The 20,487-nt window shown below is 40.8% G+C and overlaps 1 protein-coding gene across 2 annotated transcripts in view; it reads right to left on the reverse strand.

The window, feature by feature from the left end:
• Positions 1-20,487, reverse strand: part of KIDINS220 (kinase D interacting substrate 220) — a 162,844-nt gene that overhangs the window by 77,275 nt on the left and 65,082 nt on the right. For both annotated transcript variants that reach the window (XM_019520724.1, XM_019520723.1), the window contains exons 14-22: positions 15,298-15,477; positions 12,013-12,178; positions 10,942-11,093; positions 8,195-8,484; positions 7,271-7,411; positions 6,464-6,707; positions 6,167-6,255; positions 4,478-4,622; positions 1,367-1,529 (exon numbers count right to left, since the gene is read on the reverse strand). In XM_019520724.1, the coding sequence (XP_019376269.1) occupies positions 1,367-1,529; positions 4,478-4,622; positions 6,167-6,255; positions 6,464-6,707; positions 7,271-7,411; positions 8,195-8,484; positions 10,942-11,093; positions 12,013-12,178; positions 15,298-15,477 (1,570 nt within the window). The remainder of the gene's footprint in view (positions 1-1,366; positions 1,530-4,477; positions 4,623-6,166; positions 6,256-6,463; positions 6,708-7,270; positions 7,412-8,194; positions 8,485-10,941; positions 11,094-12,012; positions 12,179-15,297; positions 15,478-20,487) is intronic.

Raw genomic sequence — 20,487 nt, forward strand, 5'->3', positions numbered from 1 at the left:
GGGGGGTAGCAGTGGCCGCACACAGAGTGGCTATAGTGCAGGGTGGTGGGTGGCAGCGGTGGCCACCACACGCGAGCTTTCCCTCCTGCCCGCGGCCAGCAAGCCAGAAATTCCAGTTAGTGTTCTGGTTAGTCAAATACCAGACAACAGGGATTTTACTGTAAATAGATGTAAATTACACCAGAATCAGGAATAGGCAAATGTGCAGCTACCTCAGGGTATCATAAGCAACTAGCACATGGTTTGCTAACAGGTGGCAGAGGAGCAAATTAAAGCCTTTTTGTCATTACTTAACAGCTACTGTGGGATGGACACAGATAAAACCTACACCAGTGTAACTTATGCTAGTACAGTTTTATCCTTATTCTTTCAGATCTGTCTCTCCGCAACACTGGGCAAAATTACCTCAATTTACAGCAGGAATGGCCAACACACGACATGCATGCCACAGGTAGCATGGGAAGCCTCTGTGAGCAGTATGCAACAGATTGGGGAAGAAGCAGGGAACACAACAGCAGATAGTTGTGAAGGGAAAAGTAAGTCTTTTGTAATATTGTACAAGATGATAGTCTCATAAGTTGGCTAACTGGTTGAAAAATAACTCTGAGTAGTTATCTACCTATCCCAGAAAAGTTGGTCATTATACAAAACCCATATAAATTACACTGGTAATAACTGTTAATATGTCAAGACCCCCAATCAATTAGCATTGTTATAAGAAAATAAAAATTGAATACCATAAAACAAAGTTTAGCAGCTTTAACATGACTTAACCAGCCATACTTAAAATAAAATCACCAGAAGGTTTAAATAGACACCCAGAATTTTTTATTTTATTTTTTTTAGGTATATTATCAAATTATATATTACTTCCCTTTTAGAATATCATCATCACTAGAATATAACACAAATTTCCTCATTGGGATAAGTACATTGAAGAGAAAAAAGGACTGTGCTAGCCAAAAGAAATAAAACAACCAGTAGATAAAAGAACGCACCATATGTTTACAGCGTACCTGCATTAACTAACAGCAAACATCACAAAAAAGTCAACATTTGCCAATAGTTAAAAGAAATCTTTTTAGTATAGGGGGGATAAAGAGTGTTGAAATTTCACGTAGCACTGTTATAAAAAGTGAACATTTGTTAACAGTTAAGAGCAATCATTAACAATTTATACCAGTGATCACCAAAGCATGATCTATGGGTAGGCCATAGCTCACATCATAGCTACCCCCTTGCAATTAAAAAATTAACTACTAAGAGTGAATGGTGATCTGCAATAAATTTCGAGGTCTGACAGTGGTCTGTTGATACAAAATGTTTGGGAACCACTGATATAAGTCATTATTATAACAAGGCTTACCTCTCATAAATGGTTTTTAAAGTCAGTTGATCTGGAACTCCTTCAGTCTCTTCCAAATACAGTATCAGCCAAGATGTTCTGTATGGCCACTGCTCTGTAAGGTTGATCCAACTAGCTAGTCTATCCCAGTTGAAAGTGATCTGATTTGCTCTCAACAAACGTCCTAAAAAACAAAAAAGTGAGGGAGGTGAAACATTACTTCTAAATGGCACAAACTTGTGTTGAACTTTATATAACAGATAAAAGCCTTATAATTCTTTAATAGCAGAAAGCAGAAAAAAGTTCATGGTAGTTTAAATCTAACATTATAGACCTAAAATAATTTCATATCACAAGTAATATAATTTACTAATTATACTACTTATCATAAAAAATCCTAGCTGATACCTATCTCAATTTCAAACAACATCACAACTGTGAGCCTCAGCTGTAAAACAGGAAAATGGACAATAGCCATCCTGTTAGAGGTAAGAATTAGGATCCTATAGCAAAGCTTCATCACCAGGAAGACTGCTCACTGCCTGTCTTTTGCCCAATTTCAACCACATTCTTTTGGCACCACATTCAGGACATTCAGAGAATCAAAAACAGCTAGAAGGGACCTTTGGAAGTCACATCTAGTCCAACCCCTTTCCCAAGGCAAGATAATCCCACTCCAAACCATCCCATACAAATCCTGGTCTAACCAATTATTAAAACTACACAAAATTAACCCTGTTGCACAACTACAAGGCACAGCATCCTAACCTGCCACAAGTAAAGCAGGGGGACAATGGCAGTCAGTGTTCTGCTGCTGTAAAGAGTTGTTAATATATGTTCACAAGATCCAAGGAAGAGAGCAGGCAAAAACCCCACAGTCCATAACAATCTCATCATGAGGTAAAATTCCTTCCTGACCTAAAACATGAAGATCAGTCAGACCCTGAGCCAAGACTCTCTAGTACAGGGGGGAGCAATTATTTGGACCCCAAGGGCATATAGGGAGTTTTACTGAGCTATCGTGGGTCATATCAGCACCTCTCTCCCCCACCCCCCAGTAACTCTGCAAAACTTCATATAGGGCTTTGGTGGGCGATCCACTCCCTGCATGCCCTGGCCTGCAGGGGGACATGGCAGGGGGTGTATGGTGGTTTGTGGAAGAAGTGTGTGCATGCATGTGGGGGAGGTAGAGGGTAAGGAGGCTGTCTGGGAGCCAGCCAGGGGTGAGAGTGGGAGACAGCGGGGCACATGCAGCAGAGCTCACCCAATCTGCAGCTGCCCTCCCACAGTGCTCTGCACAGGGCTCAGCCCTGCCCAAGGCAGCCCATGCAGTGCTCCCGCTCATACCTGCCAGCCCTGGTCCCAGTCCACGCCCTGGTCCTAGCCAGCGCACAGCTTCTGATGGGGCTGCTCCTCATGTGGCTGCAGCTGGCCAACTGCTGCACTGCTCCCCTTGCCTCCAGAGCTGCAAGCTGAAGCCTGCTCTCCTGGAGCAGCACAGCAGGAATGGAAGTAGGACTCACCACTGGAGACAAGGGGAGCAGAGCAGCATGTGCCTGGCTGCAGCTGCACCAGATGCTTTGTGAGTGCTGGCCAGGGCCTGGGCCAAGGCTGGTGGCCTGTTCTGCTCTCTTTGCCTCCAACTGCAGCTGCTGCTCCACAGCTCTGGGCAGACAGTAGAAACAGCCCTGCCAGAAACTGCATGGTTGGGGCCTGGGCTGGTGAGCACTGATGGGAATGTGGCACAGGCTGCCCAGCAGGACCAGGTGTGGCTTGGCTCCATGTGGAGCACCGTGGGGCAGCCACAGGCCAGACCCAATCAGTTGGTAGGTTGTATTGTGCCCACTCCTACCCTAGCAGGAACCTCCCAGAAAGAGCACTGGCACCCCCCAGTCAAAATTCCCAGCCCTGGGTGCAGCCAATACTGAATGCTTCTGAGAAAGGTGGGAGAAAAAAAAATTGCACCAATCTCTGACCGCCCTCCTTCCACTCTCCCCAGCCCTTTGAAGGCTGGAATTGTGCCAGTCTGCATAGAGCTCTCTGCAGAAGTGCAAAATCTACATGTTTCTCTGTTAAAATGAAAAATCTGCATTTTTTTCAGGTAAAAGGGGAAATCCATTTTTTCCCATGGGAAGTGGAAAACCCAGATCCCTGGTTATTACATATTTTCAAGCTCTAACTATATAATTGAATGGACCTTTTATGACATGATGGTTAATCTGCACTTGCACCCAGTCTAAATTAATTGCACAATTAACCTGTTTATCACATAATACATTTAACATGCAGAGGGGGCCTATGGGACTTTTATTAATTTAAAACACAGCAACTGCAAAAAATTCTAAGACAGTCTACGTTCAAGTTTAGAACATTTAATTTTCATATTGCCTTCGGGATGGGAAGCCACTGAAGTTTTGGGCCACACTGGTTAGCACTCTAAAACAGTGCTTTTACTTTAAAAAAAAATTTTAATACTGGGAAAGCTTGAATTTTGCCTTTCAAAATATCGTTCTTAAAGTGCCCAGCATTTAGATTGGTTCTTTTGCAGAAAAATTTGCAAAAAAATAAATTAAATCTCAACTCTGGATTCCCCCTCACACAGTAGACTCCTGTGATTCTTTTTATAACTGTATTACTGAAAGTACCATATTTTCCTAGCATACATAACCCTAAGAAAGACGCACGCTTCGTTTACGGAAAGCAGAATGAAGATTTTTTCCAAATATGGCTGAATGCTGACTTCAGGGGATCCTGACTGTGGCAGTAGTGGCTGTGAGAGGATTAACACCATACCTGTGACCTTAAAAAGTGAACTTCACCCCTCCCTTCCTGAGGCTGGCAGAGGAAGAAGCACAGCAGATATCTAGCAGTAATGCAATAATGCTTATAATCCTCCACCCTTCTATTCTAGCAAAGAACAATCAGCTTCCCCACTTAAGGCATGCACACCAATTTGGGAAGGCTAATTTTTTGGAGAAAGGTGTGTGTAGTAGGCAATTACATATGGGTACACAGCTCACTCTAAGCACATAAGCATTGTAAAAACACCTCACTCTTGTAAGCATGCTGCCATTTTATCCAATCAGTATGCCATAATATGTACTGTACCCAGTATACACACGTCATATCTACCTGTCACAGAAACAATATTGAGTAATCTTCTCATCGTCTGAGGACTGATATCGCTGAACCAGTCTTCTGTGACTAGAAGCTTGGTCAGATCAAAAGACATCTGGCGAGTAATAGTACGCTGCATCTGTCGTCTTCTATAAGTATCCTGAATTTAAAAAGCAAAAATACTACTTAGCTTAATTAAATTTTATGTATTTAAATGACTTCACTTCAGAAACACAGGAGCATAGGACTGGAAGGAACTTCCTACACCAGAGTCCAGATCCCTGCATTTGGAGGAAATCATTTAACCAAGGATCCCCCAAAATCATCACTTAAAGCCTCAACTGCAAAGCACAAAAACACTGTGAATGCCATACAGTAGTGGGGGCCAACCTTTCTGGAAGACACAACACAAATTAGTCATGCATCCTCCACAAGTGTCACTCTGATCCCCATCCTGTGCCCAATCAATCCTCTGCTTTGCTTTCTGCTTTCTACTTCATGCTCCCTGCCCAATCTGCTCCTTGACTTCCTGTAATATCTGCTGCTGTGCTGCCTGCTCCCTCCTTGGTCTGCCCCATGCCACACACACAGGCTGTGCACACCATTTGTGACACTTGTGCTATAGGCTGGCCACCCTTGCACTACAGTATATCACATGTAATAGAAAGGGAAATGAGGTTACTGTCAATTCCCTGTCAGATGAGTAATTGGCTGCTATAGGTTTTATATTGCAAAAGTTTATTAAAAACTGTGAAAATATTTTAACAGAAAACTCTATAACAATCAACAAGCTGACTCATATTAGCAAAGTATAATGGATCAGCATAGTATTTTGTAAGAACACCATAATTTTTTTTTCTTGTACTGTCTCTGCAAACAGCTAATACCTGCCACATCTGAAAAAAATCACTTTCTTTAATTTTTAAAATTAAGGCCAAAAGAAAAAAATAGCCTTTAAAATAGGCATACTGTAAGGTTGCATATTTTTACTTCATGTAACAGAGGGGCACAAACCCTCAGAGCGTCCACATGGAAACTGATATATAGAAGGCAGGAGAGAGATAGTAAAGGAGTTCCACGACACTAGCAGCTCATTTCTGCTTTTGTAGTTAAGGAGTGAAAGAGTTCCTTTATTTTACTGAATACAGGATTGAAGGACTGTGAATCACTATTACAGGAGCTGTTCACCTTTACTGCTCAGGGTAAGGATTACATTATTTCTCTTTGTCTAGTTGAGGAAATTACAGAAAAGAGCAAGCAGGCTGAATTATGCCTAAGTGAAGTTCAGCATCTATACTGTTCCCAACTGATTAGCTTGCAGGACTCCTCACCCCATACAAGATGAATCAAGAAGTGCTAGACAGTACCAAGAGATCTACAAAGTAAATATGAATGTAAATCCTATTTAAAGGCTGCCCTTCCTCTTGTGTCATTCTAACGTTTGGGATTAGCTAAGCACTCCAAACAACCACCTCCTGGATTTAAGTGTCTTAGCAACTGAGTAAACTCAAACTGCCTTGACTTTTGGTAGAGCCAAAGTTCACTGACCTAAAAATCAGGTCCCCCCCAACCACCACCACTTTGATTTGTTGTTTTGGAAGGATAGGCTTGAAAGCTGACATTGTAATAAGTTTATTTTAAAGTGGTTAAACAAAAGAAAAGTAGGTATATTACAAGCACTTCCCCTTCTAGTATTTTTCTCACCCGCCTATTGAGAGCAGTTTTGCTGCCAAGTTTGGTCATCTCTCCAAGGCTATTCTGAGAAACCCTTCTGTCAACTTCTTCATGCAATCCTAAAAGAAGGACATTTTCCTGTTAAAAATATGTATATCATTCTATTATACGTGTTTATTCCAACAAGTAAACGTATTTGTAATAAACTATGAAATATTTGCAAAAGATAGTTGCAAAATGCCACATTCTTACAAAGACTAAGAATGTGGTTTTGAGCTTATTTATTTTATGACCTAGCTATATGTCTTTTGTACAGCACAACCTTACCTGTATTATCTGAATATGGAACATCTCCATTGGTAGTTGCAGCTACCATCAGCTTTTTTGCACTACTAAGACCACGACTGTTAAGAAAAACAGGCAAATGGACTATATTTCTCATGTAATCATGTCCATTTATATTTGAATCTCGTAGCACACTATTTAGATTCTGGTTAATTGCCTTTATAATGATGTGTGGGTCACTTGCAAAAATAGCAATAAATGGTCCTTTTGAAAACAGGACTCGTACCTGCAACAAGAAAAAAGTAGACTGAATTGTTGTTTCTGTGTACAGTTAAAATGTCTTTGCGTTAACATTGTACACTAATTTTGTTCTGGTAAGTTCAAAAAACAAAGGATGCAACAACATGCTTTTTCTATATTACTTTTAAGTAAATATCAGAATATTACATATTTTAATGAGAAGTGTTTACATTATATGGTATCCAGAGAATAGTGTGATATACACCCAAAAATTGGGTATCCATGATATACACCCCAAAATTTAAACTTAATTCTTAACTTCTGAATACTTTTCATTTAAAAGCTATTTAATTTATATATTCAGTATATGAAAAGCAGGGGGGAAAAAAACCTTCTTTAACAAAAAGGGCTAGTCAAGATCATACCAATGTGATCTGCTGATCTTGAAAGCCTACATTAACACTAACGTGTTTAGTCTTGCATCATTTCTGGGACTTGCTCATAAGCTAGTATAAACTGTTACAGCTTCTATTCAAGCTAGGACAATCTGTATCAACTAAGGAACAACCAGTGAAGGTAAGGTCACCGCTACAAAATTATCAGACTCACTGTGTCTAGCATCTGAAGAACTTTGTCCTGTTCACACGCATCCAATCCATCAATGATTACAACAAGCCTTGTCTGATTCTGAGTGAAGCTATCAATGGTTTTTGCCATTTTGGCCATCAGTTCCACTTCACATTTCAGAACCTATTAAAAATGTAAAACAAAGGAAGACATTCAACACAATGATCATAAACTAAGAAAAAGTGTTCAACTTCTGTTGCAATGAGCTTTTCATAAGTCATCTTTTTCTAAAATGAATACCAAGGCCAATAAAACCATTAATTAAGCATTTTTAAGCACTGACAAGGGAATTCATACGCAATAGAATTGAAGGCTAAATAACCCCTACAAAGGAGATACAAAGTTTCTTTCTTCTTGTGTTTTTTCTCCCAACTTAAGTAGGCTATCATATTCTAATATTTGTTTTGAATATTCAAGTCTAAGACTTGTTCTAAGATATATTTTTTTAATATATCAATTCCAAGATTTGTTTTTAATATTTAATTGGAATGGAGCATTAGATGAAGAGAGTGGAGGTACAGCTCTTAATGGATATGATATTGTCTGTCACAGAGATTGCAAATGGGAAATTATTTACAACTATCAAAGCTTTGCAAGTGTGGTAACTTTTGTAATTAAGGTTCTGTGATTTTATTTAATCATAATTCTATTTGAGACTCCAGCTTTTACCACACTATATAGACCATTTAGATAATTTATTTTCCTGCATTTTGTCCTTCTACTACAAAATAAAAATTGCAAACCAATAATGTATTCAGCCAATCAAGCTGGCTGATTAGATAGATTGTATGCAGTAGCTATAACTCTCAAAGCAAAACTTGTCATAAAGTTTACCAGGCTTGGCTTGATAAAGCCTTGTTTTATAAGAATTGCAGTACCCTTTATGATTCATCACACTGCACTTACCTTCATAAACCCTTCACTTTTCAGCTTGTGAAGCTTGGAAGCAGCATTATGAAGACGTTTCCTCTGGGAATTCAAGACTGAATCTATTACTTGCCACCATGTACGACAGTTCAAAATAAAGGCCAAACCGACAACACATGCAACTGATATCAGTATAGCATTCACAGTCATGTTCTTTGGATCTATGTTAAAAATGGCCAGCAACGTGATCCCAGCGATAATGCAACTCAATATGAAGAGGAAGATAACAAAGGATGGGAGACAACAAGTTTTTTTCCATTTCTTTTTACCTATAAAACAAAAATATTTGAAGTTACCCATCTTTAAAATTTACGTTTAACTTGATACAAAATGTATTAACTTAATCACTTTGTGAGAGGATCAAGTTAAACAAAAATATCTTTGTATGCTTATATGCGATTAAGTCTGAACAATGACATACAAATCTGGAAAAAATTCTTCCAACATAAGACGTATCCATCCTGATTTTCAGTTTCCTGTTTCTGTTGTCTCAAGAAATCCATATTGAATGTAGGTAATCTTTGTGAAATGGTTTGATTGTCTCCACTTCACCCAAGAACTTTCTGCACTTGTCAAAGCCAGGAGAAGAACATTACAGTCATTAACCATCAGGTATTTAGGGCCTGGATAGCTAATTTCAAGTCAGTGGATGGACAAGAAAGACTATTTTAGATACACTGTGCAAAAATAATTTGCAAGATTAATATCCAGCTTCATGAGGACTGAAATAGGGATTCAAGTAGAAGGTAACTCCCAAGTTCCAGATCTAAGTGTCAGGCAGGATGTAGCTGTCCACAGAGATGAAGAAAGCAAAAGGAAAGAAGGCACATGGAGAATATAACTGAACAGAGTAAGAACTGGGTTGCAGTTATGTTATGCTTCAGCTGGCAGATAGGCAACCATAAAAAAAAAAATGCCTGAAAATAAATCAGCTGTTTTTTTAGTTTTTCCAGGAGATAACAAGTGGGGAGTAGAGGGATAAATCTGAGTCAGACAAAAGATGGCAGCCGAATGTTTATTTGTGAATAAGATTACAGAGATGAAGTGTAAATGGAAAAGAGAAAAAAAAAAAACACCCAAGAACAGAACCTTTCAATATATGCACCGAAAGCCTAAGGATGCGAAAATGGGCAAGATCCTCTGAAGGATAAATTAAAGAAGCACTTGTGGTGGGTGGGAGAAGGGGGTGGGGAGAGAGAGAGAGAATGGGTTACCATATTTACTCATATCCTACACCCACTTTATGTACTGCTTTTCTGCTCAGAATAGAAACATGGAGACACTAAGGTGGCTGCTGCTTCTTTTCCTTCCCCTTTGCCCCCTTCCTTCCCCCCCCCCACAAGCAGCCACATGAGGGGAAGGATGGAGTCCAGTCTTCAGCAGCAAATACAGTTTTAATCCTTTCATAGCTGAACTGGAATAGGGACAAAACCTAATCTTTAGCTCATTCCCCCACTTTTTCCAGCTCAGGCAAAAGCAGTCAAATCAGGTGTGAAAGGGTTAAAACTGTATTTTTTGCCTGAGCAGAAAGAGGATAGGGAGCGGGCTGAAAATTAGGCTCTGTCCCTATTCCATTCAGCCATAGCTCCAAAATTTTGTTTTCATTCTGCCTTCCCCAAAATAAGGTGTTTCTCTTATTTAGTTGTGTGTTATATTATAAAATACAGTACTAGGAAAGGACAAAGTCAAAGAAGTCAAGGGAAAAAGCATGTTAATTGTGTCAAAGTTGGCTAACAGGTCAAGAAGGATAAGGATAAAGTACAGGGTCTGAGTTTTGGTTTGGAAGAGGTCATTAGAGACTTTAATGAGAACAATTTAACTTGCATACAAAGGACAGAAATCAGACTAATGAATGTCTAGAAGGGAAACTGCAGATAAGCAACACCAGACAGCAATTTCTATGAGAGTGCTTGATTTGTCTAGCAATAAGAGAGAATGATAGTAGTTGGGGAAGCAAGTGAAGTCAAGGTTGGGTTCTTTCAGGATTAAAGATACTAAAGCAGGCTTTTACTGTAATAAGAAAGAGCCATAGCAAAGCAGCAGCACATAACAGTTTCCTCAATGCCCAGTAAGTTCATCAACTAGATGAAGAAAACTGGCTAAAGCTGAATTCAGACAAAATGGAAAAAATGTCTGCACTGGACTGGGAAGCATTCTGAGAAACATGTCTTCACAACATCCCATGCTACTATGGATATATTCCCCTCTGCATGTTAAGTCAGTTATCAACTTTAAAGCCCTTTTACACTCCCCTCTTAGTTCCTGGACATTCAAATAGCTATTACTGAAAAAAGCCCACCATACTCTGTCTGTGGGAGGTCAGAAATATCCACCCACTCTGAACATCACCTTAATGCCCTTTCCTCTGAACTTGTCAAAAAGGAGGGAGTTTAACTGCAAAGGAAAATAACTTCAGCTCAAGACAGACTGCTACCAGCATATACATAACTTTTGTTGATAATCCTTTAAAAAGTTATTTTAAGAAACTACAAGCTGCATGCACAATGTATGGAGTAGAAAGATTATAAAAGGTGAAATGGTTCTAAAGGACTTTTCTCCCCACAGATAAATGGAAGTAGTCAGAGCATAAGTCTTTCATATGAATTCCTGTCACCTCTATTTTATAGTTTAGATAAAATATATACAGGGTGTGAAAAAACGGAACAATTTTTATGAGAGAGTAATAAAATGGAATAATCAGAAAGGTCATACAGGTAAATAAATACCTTGTGTATCTTCTGTCTTGAACACTCGAAAAAGCCTTGTTGCTAAGAAACCAAATTCCCTTTCACATGCATCAGAAAGGGTAGCAATCATTTCAGCCAATGAAGTTTCTCCTCCTACACTGGACAGTCTATTGTAGTCAGTAAACAGAAATCTGAAACACCAGGAAAAGAACATGTAATTTTAAATCAATTTTGGCTAGTAGAAATAAAAGCTTCCTGTGCCTCTTCAACTGAAGAATGCCGCTCAAACGGGGCAAAACAATAACCCTGTAACCATTTAATTTAAGATTATTCACAGATGTTTCACTGATGTTAGTGCTTTAATCTTTTTCCTCTGCTGCCTCCTGTCTCCTTTCCAATCTTTCATTTGCTCTTATCACTCCTCCCATGTCTTATCATTTTCATATTTCAGTGTCTCAGATGAAGATATTACAAATATAATAGTTTAAAAGCAATTATATTAAATTATTAACATGCAAGATTCTCTCAGACGTATGCAGTATGAAAAGCTTCAGTGTTTCAGCAGTTACATGCTCTATTAAAAAGGCGCAGGAATAATAAAAAGTATAAAGTTCCTATATCACAAGAAAAATAAAAACTAAAGCATAAATCCAAACACAGTAACAACCTAAATTCAAGGACTGTTCACTTTACTGGAGTAGACACAATGAGACTTTGCATACACTAATATTAGACCCTCTGTATAACAAACTTTACCAGTAATCAATTACATCTTGTATTTTATATTACATTCAAATACATGGTACATACAAGAATGGGATCCTCTTTGAAATAATAAAGTTAAAAAAAATTCTGAAGAAAAAGCTAGTCATACTGTTGCATGTTTCAAGTGATGTCAATGTGATCGATTTTTAAATGCTTTTATGCTTTTCCTAGTGACAGCATCATTTTCACACAGAAAATTTGACTTTACATTGATTTTGTTACCTTGATTCCATGCCAGAACCAAATAGTTATTAGAAAGAAAATAACTACACACATTTAAATGTTCCTACTATATGCAATATGATACCAATGTGAAAATGAATTATTTAAAAAAAAATATCTAACCTAACGGGTAAAGCTTTAGTGGTTTGCTCCGGTAATTCTGGTGGGTTTACAAACATCAGTTTGAGAAGTAGCTCCAAGTATCCAATGTGTCTTGCCAATCTTGTACTCAACACCCAAGCCCAGTTCCAGCTCTCTCCTTCTCTTTGGCCACCAAAATAAATCACAGCTGCATTAAAGAATATTAAAAAAAAAATCAAGTTATAAAAAATTAAACAGGTAAGACCTTAATACTTCTCAAAACTTACAGAGCTGTTGAAGCCAAGTAGCTTATCTACAGCACATAGCATTGTTTTCTTCTGTCTAGTATCCAGATTTTTTTTGTAAGCAGTTAATTCAGGCTTTACAAATATAAGTACAAGGTTACACTGAACAATGGACCCCTGGAGCAAATGAAAAGCAGCATTTAAGGGCTCTAAAGGTGACTGTATTCAGTCTTTGTTGGCAAACAGAGCACTAGCTGTAATTTAAGCACCAAGACGAAGGTAAAGCAACAAACCACAGGTGGCTCTGGCCACAGACAGATGTTACAGTTCTACCAGGAGAACCACAGCTCTCCCAATAGAAAACACAGGTGTACAGGCATTCACAGTTTCTCCCAGAACAAAATGATTTTTCCAGGAGAAAAACAATCCCTCTCTGACCTACTAGAGGTTGCTCCTGGTAGAGTTTTCCTGGGAAAATGAGCACCTTTAGACTTCTCTGCCACCGCCTGACTCCTCCTGGGGACTGAGAGGAGTCAAACAGCAGGAAAATGCTCCCCCACCTTCCAGTGAGCAGGATCACCCTGGTCTGAGAAGGGAGGGTCAGGGGTGCACTAGAGAGTAGCTGCTGCTCGTATCCTCTTGGTCCAGGGAGATACCAAGCAGTGTGGAAAGGCTCCCATGCCTTCCAGAGACGAGGCTCACCCTGGCCCAGAAAAGATGTGGAAAGCAGCTGCTCCCACCCCTCGTGTAGATCTAGGGAGCAAGGGAAAGGAGGAACAGCCACCCAATGCTTTCCGCACTGGAGTCCCTAGTGTGAGGAGGAATTCTGCTGAGCAGCTTAGGCACAGGCAGGGAACAGCTGCTGCTTGCTCCCTGCCTGGTCCTCAAACTGGAGTCCCCAGTCTGAGGAATGGCTGGGTAGAGGTTGCCAGGCTGCTCCTCCACTTGCTCCCAGAGACATGGAGCAGAGCAGAGGAGCAGCTGCTCATTGCTCCCTCCTAGTCCCCAGACCAGAGTCCCCAGGTTGGGGAAAGGGCAAGGGGCTTTGTCCCTTTACTCCCTTCCCAGATTAGTCTAGGAGAAGGACTCCCTTCCCAGATCAGTCTCAGAGCTTCTACAAGAAGCTGTCACTGCTTCCTGTCTCTTCCCCCAAAGCAGGCGCTGCCCAGCTCAGGGAAGGGGCCGGAGGCTTTGCCCCAGTGCTTCCTCTCTTCTGCTCCCAGAGACCAGAAGTATAACGGAAGACTACTTCCTGCCAATTCCCCAGCCCCTAGTCTCAGGAAGATGCAGGGAGTCTTTCCCTACCAGTCCACTCCCCTGCATGGGCCAGGAGGAATAATGCAACCACTGTTCCCCATGCCTTCCCCAGACCATGATCACCCCAGTCTTGCCATCATGTAAACAGAGGACCTACTGGAAGGTAAACCTGAGCAGAAAACATTATTTAAAAATCAACATGACTGCTCCAGAGCCAGAGTCACCCAAAAAGGTAAGTGGCAGGGGGTAAGTTTAAGGCAACCCCCCAATAATTCATTCTACCCACAGAAAATTGTAACTTTGCTATATAATTACAATATATAATTGTCCATGTGTAGAATCTAATCATTGGGGAGATTCTTAAATTTAAAGTAGTCTTGAATTCAGGTAGATATGGGAAATGTGTTAAAAACAGGTTCTAAACCACTTTTGTCTTCACAGTAAGTGCAGTTACTGAGACACACTTTCCACACAGATAAAAATATTTAAAATCTGTGCAGTCTATGTTTGAGGAAGCTGGGTTATAATAATGTTATTATTAAATTGTACCCAACTGTTAAGATTCTAGACTAGTATGTCCAGAACAGCAATTCAGGTAACTCAGAAGTATACCATTTATGATACCTGGCATAACTGCCAATTTAGCACCCTTCCTTTCTAGGGAACATGCAAGTTATAATTCAATTCACTGATATGACTTAGTAAAGTAATACTGACTCATCATGTCAAGAGTTTTCATAAGAACGCAAGTGCCATAATTGGTCAGACCAGGGGTCCATCAAGCCCAGTATCCTGTCTCTGACAGTGGCAAGCAGAAGATGCTTTAAGAGCAGGAGGTGCGGCCACTGGATCCAGCCTGGATGTGTGCGGATTTAGCAGCAGAAGGCTTTGGCTGAAGGTGCTCTCTCCGTGCCACTTGGGAATGACTGCTGGCAGTGCCCTTCTGGTGATTTCTGACCCAGGATGGATCATTCCAGCCCACAGCCAAAAAAAGTTGCCTACCCCTGCTTTAGAGGGTAAATATATGAATAAGCTATGTCTAAAGTCACTTATCCCTGATGTCCTTCCTGGTATCCAACAAAGATGTCAGAGGATGCATCCATGACTGTTCTATCAGAACTCACAGAACAACTCTCATTCACAGATTTTACAGACTGGATGGGCCTCAACCAAAAAGTTACATGGTTTCATGCTAACAAATTAGGGATCAGATTCACCAGTACATGAGGGCTGCTTCTTCCGGCTTCATAGACGCAACCTTAAATGTAACTGTGATTATTGAACTGTATGTCATAACAACATATCAAGCTGTTCAAATCTAATTAGATACTTTCCTATGTCATGGCATCGTTACAAGGTAGAGTTAAAGTATAAAGGGCAGAAACACACAAATCATTCAAATAACCTTAAACTATTTAGGCTTTTTGAAGTTATATTGGCTTTTTGTAAAAAATTCTGGGTTTATAGTGTACAGGACGGCTGTAACATTTTACTAGTATTTTATTATTAAATTACTGATATTTACATTTTAGCACATTAAGTTTTAAACTCAGAATCAAAAGGACATAAATATAAATTATGGGAGCTGATTTAATGATTTTTTTTTAGTTATTGTTTAGATCCACACTACTAAAGTTAAACGTGTTATTTTCTGTCTTTTCTATGCTTATTCCTTTTGATTTTTATTACCTCATCCAAAACAATTCAAAACGGAACTTCAGTTTTAACTTTGTATTACAGAGATTCTTCAGTTTTCTGAAGTACAGAATATACTTATAAAAAGAGAGTAAAAACAATTCTAAATAGAGACAAGTAAATGACTTACCAAAAAATATATATAGAACTGCTAACAAACTCAGTGCCACTGCTATTCCAAGCTTGGTGTCCACTGTGAAAGCAAGCAATAAACCCAGACCTCCACAGACCATGAGTGTAAGGAATACAATAAGCCAAGAGAACTGGAACAGAGGTTCAATCTGCTGTCCTGCAAAAGTTTTCATTTCATCTAGAAAAGAAAAGCATGTAGAGAAATAATATAACTTAAGTTTGCTAAACTTTAAAAGTCAGAAAAACCAGCTATCTTAAAAAAAAAAACCACCATACTGTTTATGTACAAATTACCTGAGCATTTCCTGCCATGCTGATTACTCACGATAATAATCATTATTGTACCCTGAACCTTCTAAACTCTGGTACCAAAAATTAAGGCTCTATCCAAACAAACCTAAAGTCATTCTAGTTATAATAATCTCTAAACACAAATGATTCTTACAGATTTTCTGACCAAAATCGACAGAAAGTTTCTTATCTGCCAAAACCATGCCATAAGCAAAGCAAATCTCCTTCAACATATCTTCATAGCATTATAACAAAAAAAAATTATCTCACTCCTATCTAGGAAATTGTGTTATCACTCTGGTAATATCCGCCATAGTATAAAATCATGTAAAACAGAGGTGCTCAACCTCTAGCCCACAGGCTAACTAAGGCCTGCAGAGCCATTGCAGCCACTCTCCCCCATGGCAAATACCCAAGTCCCGTGAACCTGGTGGAAGCCATGCTCCACCTCCTTCCCTGGCAGGACCACGCTAAGCGCCCCCCACCAACCCCAACAGCAAGGCTGGGCTACATCCCCACACACACAAGGGTGGGCCACCTCCCCTTCCTCATATGGAGCTGAGCCATGCTCCCATTTCCCTGGGGGACTGGGTTAAGGTCCCTTCCCCTCCCCCCCTCCAGAGGTCAGGTCATGTCCCTCACCCCACAGAAGGGGCAAGTGAAGCCCCCTTTCCCCCTTGATGGGCCAGGCTCATGCCAGGCTGCCCATCTGCCCACCGCAAGGACAGCTAGTGGCCGCTGCACTGGGCCCAGGCAATAGATCAGAACCACCATCCAGCTTGCAGACAGATCAAGCATAGCCCATCTGGCCCAGGTGTAGCATGAACTGAATTAGCGTAGCTGATGTTAACATAGAGTGTAATAGTAGCGAACTGTAACCATGTTAGTCTTGTCCTGTAAATAACCTGAAATCTCCATTTTCTATTCTTTTGCTTGACATAAGTGAATTAACTCTGCATGCCCTTTATGTATGAGTGTATGTGAAAGGATGGATGGTGAGAGAATGGCATAGAGACAGGAAAAAAAGATTTAACTACGTTTGTAAGCAACAAGGCACCAAATGTGTTAGTTACCAGTCAGTAAACTAATTAATGATGGCTGAAGAATCCCTTTGAGGCCTAGGGCATGAAGGAGATAACGAGAAAGAGAAATGCACACATCCTGCCAGATGGGTAGCAAGGACACTCCAAGGCTGAGATACCAACTTTTACGACCAAACTGACCTTGGGCTGAGATAAGCAGAAGATGGATGAGAAACAACTGCAAAAACAGAAATTGGGTATGGAAAAACCCCAAAGTGCAAAACAAAGGATGCCAATCCCCATAAAAGACGACTCTGGAGTGAGTCTCTCTCAACTGCTGCTTTCTTCAGAGCACAGACACATCTATTCACGCCAATCCAGCCTGCTATCTGCATCTTCTCTCAATAGACCTGGGCCAGCCACCCAATACTCCTATTGAACAACTGCTGCTGGTAACTATAATATTTGAATGGAATAGTTGTTTTGTGTTTGCATATGTCTGACTGTAATGATGTGTAGGATGATTTGTGTGCGTCTGTATGAGTGGTGTGTCCGGACCTCTATGTCTAATTCATGTAATCAATAAACGTGGCATTTTGCCTTATCCCCCTTTATAAGGTCCTGCTCTTGATTTGATAAATTGGTAATTCAAAATAACAGTTGGAGGAAAAAAGCTGAGCACCACTGATGTAAAGAGTTAAGTATTTACGTCTGTTGTTCAATGCAGTTTCATTTAAACAAGAATTCCTTCAAAATGTATTTAGCAAGAGGTGTTAAGGTCATGATCTAGAAAGTGACTAAGGAACACAGCAAAGATGGAGAATAGAGCTCTCTTAGAAAGGAATAGGTATTTCAGCCAATATTGTGCAATGCTTTGATTATGAATGAGGGAATCAAGTGAATGGATGTAGTTATTGTGAATTAATAAGTGATCAGACATCTAGAAATTGCAAGAAAAATTATGTGAGATTCAGTGGTTGGGCAACAGAATAATTAAATTATGTTACAGTAATATATCTTGGAATATAATATTTAAACTTTTTATGAGTTATATTAAAGAATTTCAGAAGATAGTTAAGAATTCAATCTGAAAATCTCCATGGGAAGCAGCAGTGAAACACTTATATAGGTTGTCTACTTGCTTTACACACCGAATGTCACACAGATTTTTAGGGACCTACTTAATTTGCAGTTTTGTGGATTTGGCAGAGCCGCAAAAATTCAAGATTGTCCACAAAATCCACAAAATAAACAAAAAATTGAATAAAAATAAAACGCCGGCTTCCCAATGGGAGCCAGTGGTCCTCACTGCCAGGACGGGAAGGCACATAAAATGGGAGAAAGGGTGTAGCACGAAGCGCAGTAGACAAGATGGCAGCTGTCCTTTCATCCCTCCTCCCCTCACTGAAGCCTTGTCACCAATCAGTGCCGAGGGGCAGGGCTACTGTGAAACTGGCACTGAGCAGGCCGTGAAAAACCCTTTGCCTCACTGCAATTTAAGTAGATCGCTACAAATTATACATGTATTAGAAGGGGAAATGTGAATTAGTGGCCTTTACTCAAACAGTGCTTTCAGTTTTGTTGTCATCTCTAGACTGACAGCTTACATAAGGAAGCCCAGGATATGGTAAGGAAATCCAAGAAGACTCCAGATGCAGACAGAAGTGACAATTTATCCCTGAACCAACAGTAAACTTCTGTTTGGTTTGGGATAATGCAGTAACTCAGAGCGGTTTGCAGAAATCCTTCTGAGTTACAGCTGGGAGCGGCACTTCTGTCTGTACCCTTAGAGCAGAGCTGTCCAACTGGCTACCAGGTGTTGCTTTCCCCTCCCTCTCCTGGCTTCCATTTTCTGCACCGTCCCAGTAGTGTGGTAGAAGTTGAGCATGATTCTAGGACCATGTGGGCACAGAGTGCAGAAGGGGATTCATGGGAATGTAGTGCAGTAGGGAAAGGCAAGGGGGGGAGGAGGGAGCTACACCGCTACATGCTGCAGCTGAAGGTGCCCATGTGGTGTGTAGCCAGAGGTCTGTGCCCCCTGCTGGTCCAGCCTGCACAGTATGCAGCCCCACTCTTCTGTGCTTTGGGCAGTGTGGCCCCTTGGCTGCTTAGAAGCTGGACAGGCCTGACTTAGGATATGAACAAATGTAACACTTAAACCTGAAGTAGACAGATATACTCTACAAGCCTGTTGAACCTGTCGAAGGATAATCTGGAAAAAATCAAGTACTCCATCCATAATCTGGATGGACTCCAAAAATCCATCCATAATCTGGAAAAAATCAAGTACTCCATCAAGTACTCTTATGTATAGACATAAAGTACTCCATGGGCCTGGTTGGTCCTCCAGGCATTCCTCAACACCTCCTCTACTGCAACTGGCCACTCTGGTACACAACACCCCTCTATCTCCAAACCCTCTTTTTTATCCTTTTTTTGTTCACACTTTTTAAATCAACAAGCTCCCTTGCACTTTTTGTACAAAAAACCCCTATCTTTCTAGTCAGTCCTTACTCAACTGCGCCCCCTCATCATATGCCCTCCCTTACATGGTGCCACAACACCTCCTTCTCAGTTGTGAACTGGTTCCCAATCAGTGACATTTGGTAATGGTTCAGTTCTTGTGTGTGTCCCAAAAACATTAAGATTTCTTTTCATCTTTCCAAGCTAAATAAAGATGGGTCAAACAAACAATACTATAAAGAAAACCATTATTCTATAACACACAGAGTGAAAGGATCTAATATTTAAATCAAACTGAAAATTAAGGAAGTAAAATTCTTTCAAAGCACCAAAACTTTGCAGGTTGACTCACTACTGCAGAAAGCCTTGAAGACTAACAAATAACTAAGATTTTAAACCTGATTAGATATAAATTTTATATACATATTTATACATACATAAATATGTATGTACATGTACATATATAAAAACTCCTGCACAAGCCATGCTGGACTCGGAGGGTTTTTGGCCCCTGTCCTGGCTAGGACCTGGGCGGAGCAAGCAGCTGGTTGCACCAGGCTCCCCACTGCTATCAGCCCTGCTCCTCTAACCTAGAGCAACAGTGAGCATTGCCTGCTGGAATTCACCATCCAGCGCAAGGTGGCAAAGGCCTACAGCAAGGTAGCAGCCCTAGATTTCAGGAGGGCGGACTTCAACGAGCTAAGGAGAATAGTTGGGGAAGCACTGAGGTTGCAGACAGGAGGGGAGCCAAGTGCCCAAGAAGACTGGTCGCTCCTTAAGGAGACGATCCTCCAACCCCAAAGGGAGGTAATCCCAACATGGATCAAAGGGGGCAGGAGGGCGCAAAAGCCCCCATGGCTCACCAAGAGCATCCGGGAATGACTCCTAGCTAAAAGGGAGGTGCACACCCAATGGAAGGGAGGGGCCATCACCAGGGAGGATTATTCTGTGGTTGCTCGGGGATGCAAGGGGGTAGTCAAGAAGGCAAAGGCGGAGATGGAACTGGGACTAGCTTCCCGGATCAAGGACAACAAGAAGTCCTTTTTTAAATACATATGGGGCAAAAAGAAGGTTCCGGGTAAAGTGGGGCCCCTGCAGGACACACTAGGAAATTTGGTCATCACACCAGACAACAAAGCCAACATATTTAACAATTTCTTTGCCTCCATTTTCCTGAGCAGGGACCAGAACAGTCACCTCCCCTCTGGGCCCCCCTTAAATCCCAGGGGAGGTGCACCTAGGCCAAGGGTTAGTGAGGAACTAGTTAGGGAACTTCTGGAGGGACTGGATGCATTCGAATCAGCTGGTCCGGACGATCTCCACCCTAAAGTACTAAGGGAATTGGCTGAGGTCATTGCAGGACCCCTGGCACAACTTTACGAGCACTCGTGGTGCTCTGGTGTGGTGCCAGA

The sequence above is a fragment of the Gavialis gangeticus genome, unplaced genomic scaffold (assembly GCF_001723915.1).
Source record: "Gavialis gangeticus isolate Ggan-Ray unplaced genomic scaffold, GavGan_comp1, whole genome shotgun sequence".
NCBI classification, from domain to species: Eukaryota; Metazoa; Chordata; order Crocodylia; family Gavialidae; genus Gavialis; species Gavialis gangeticus.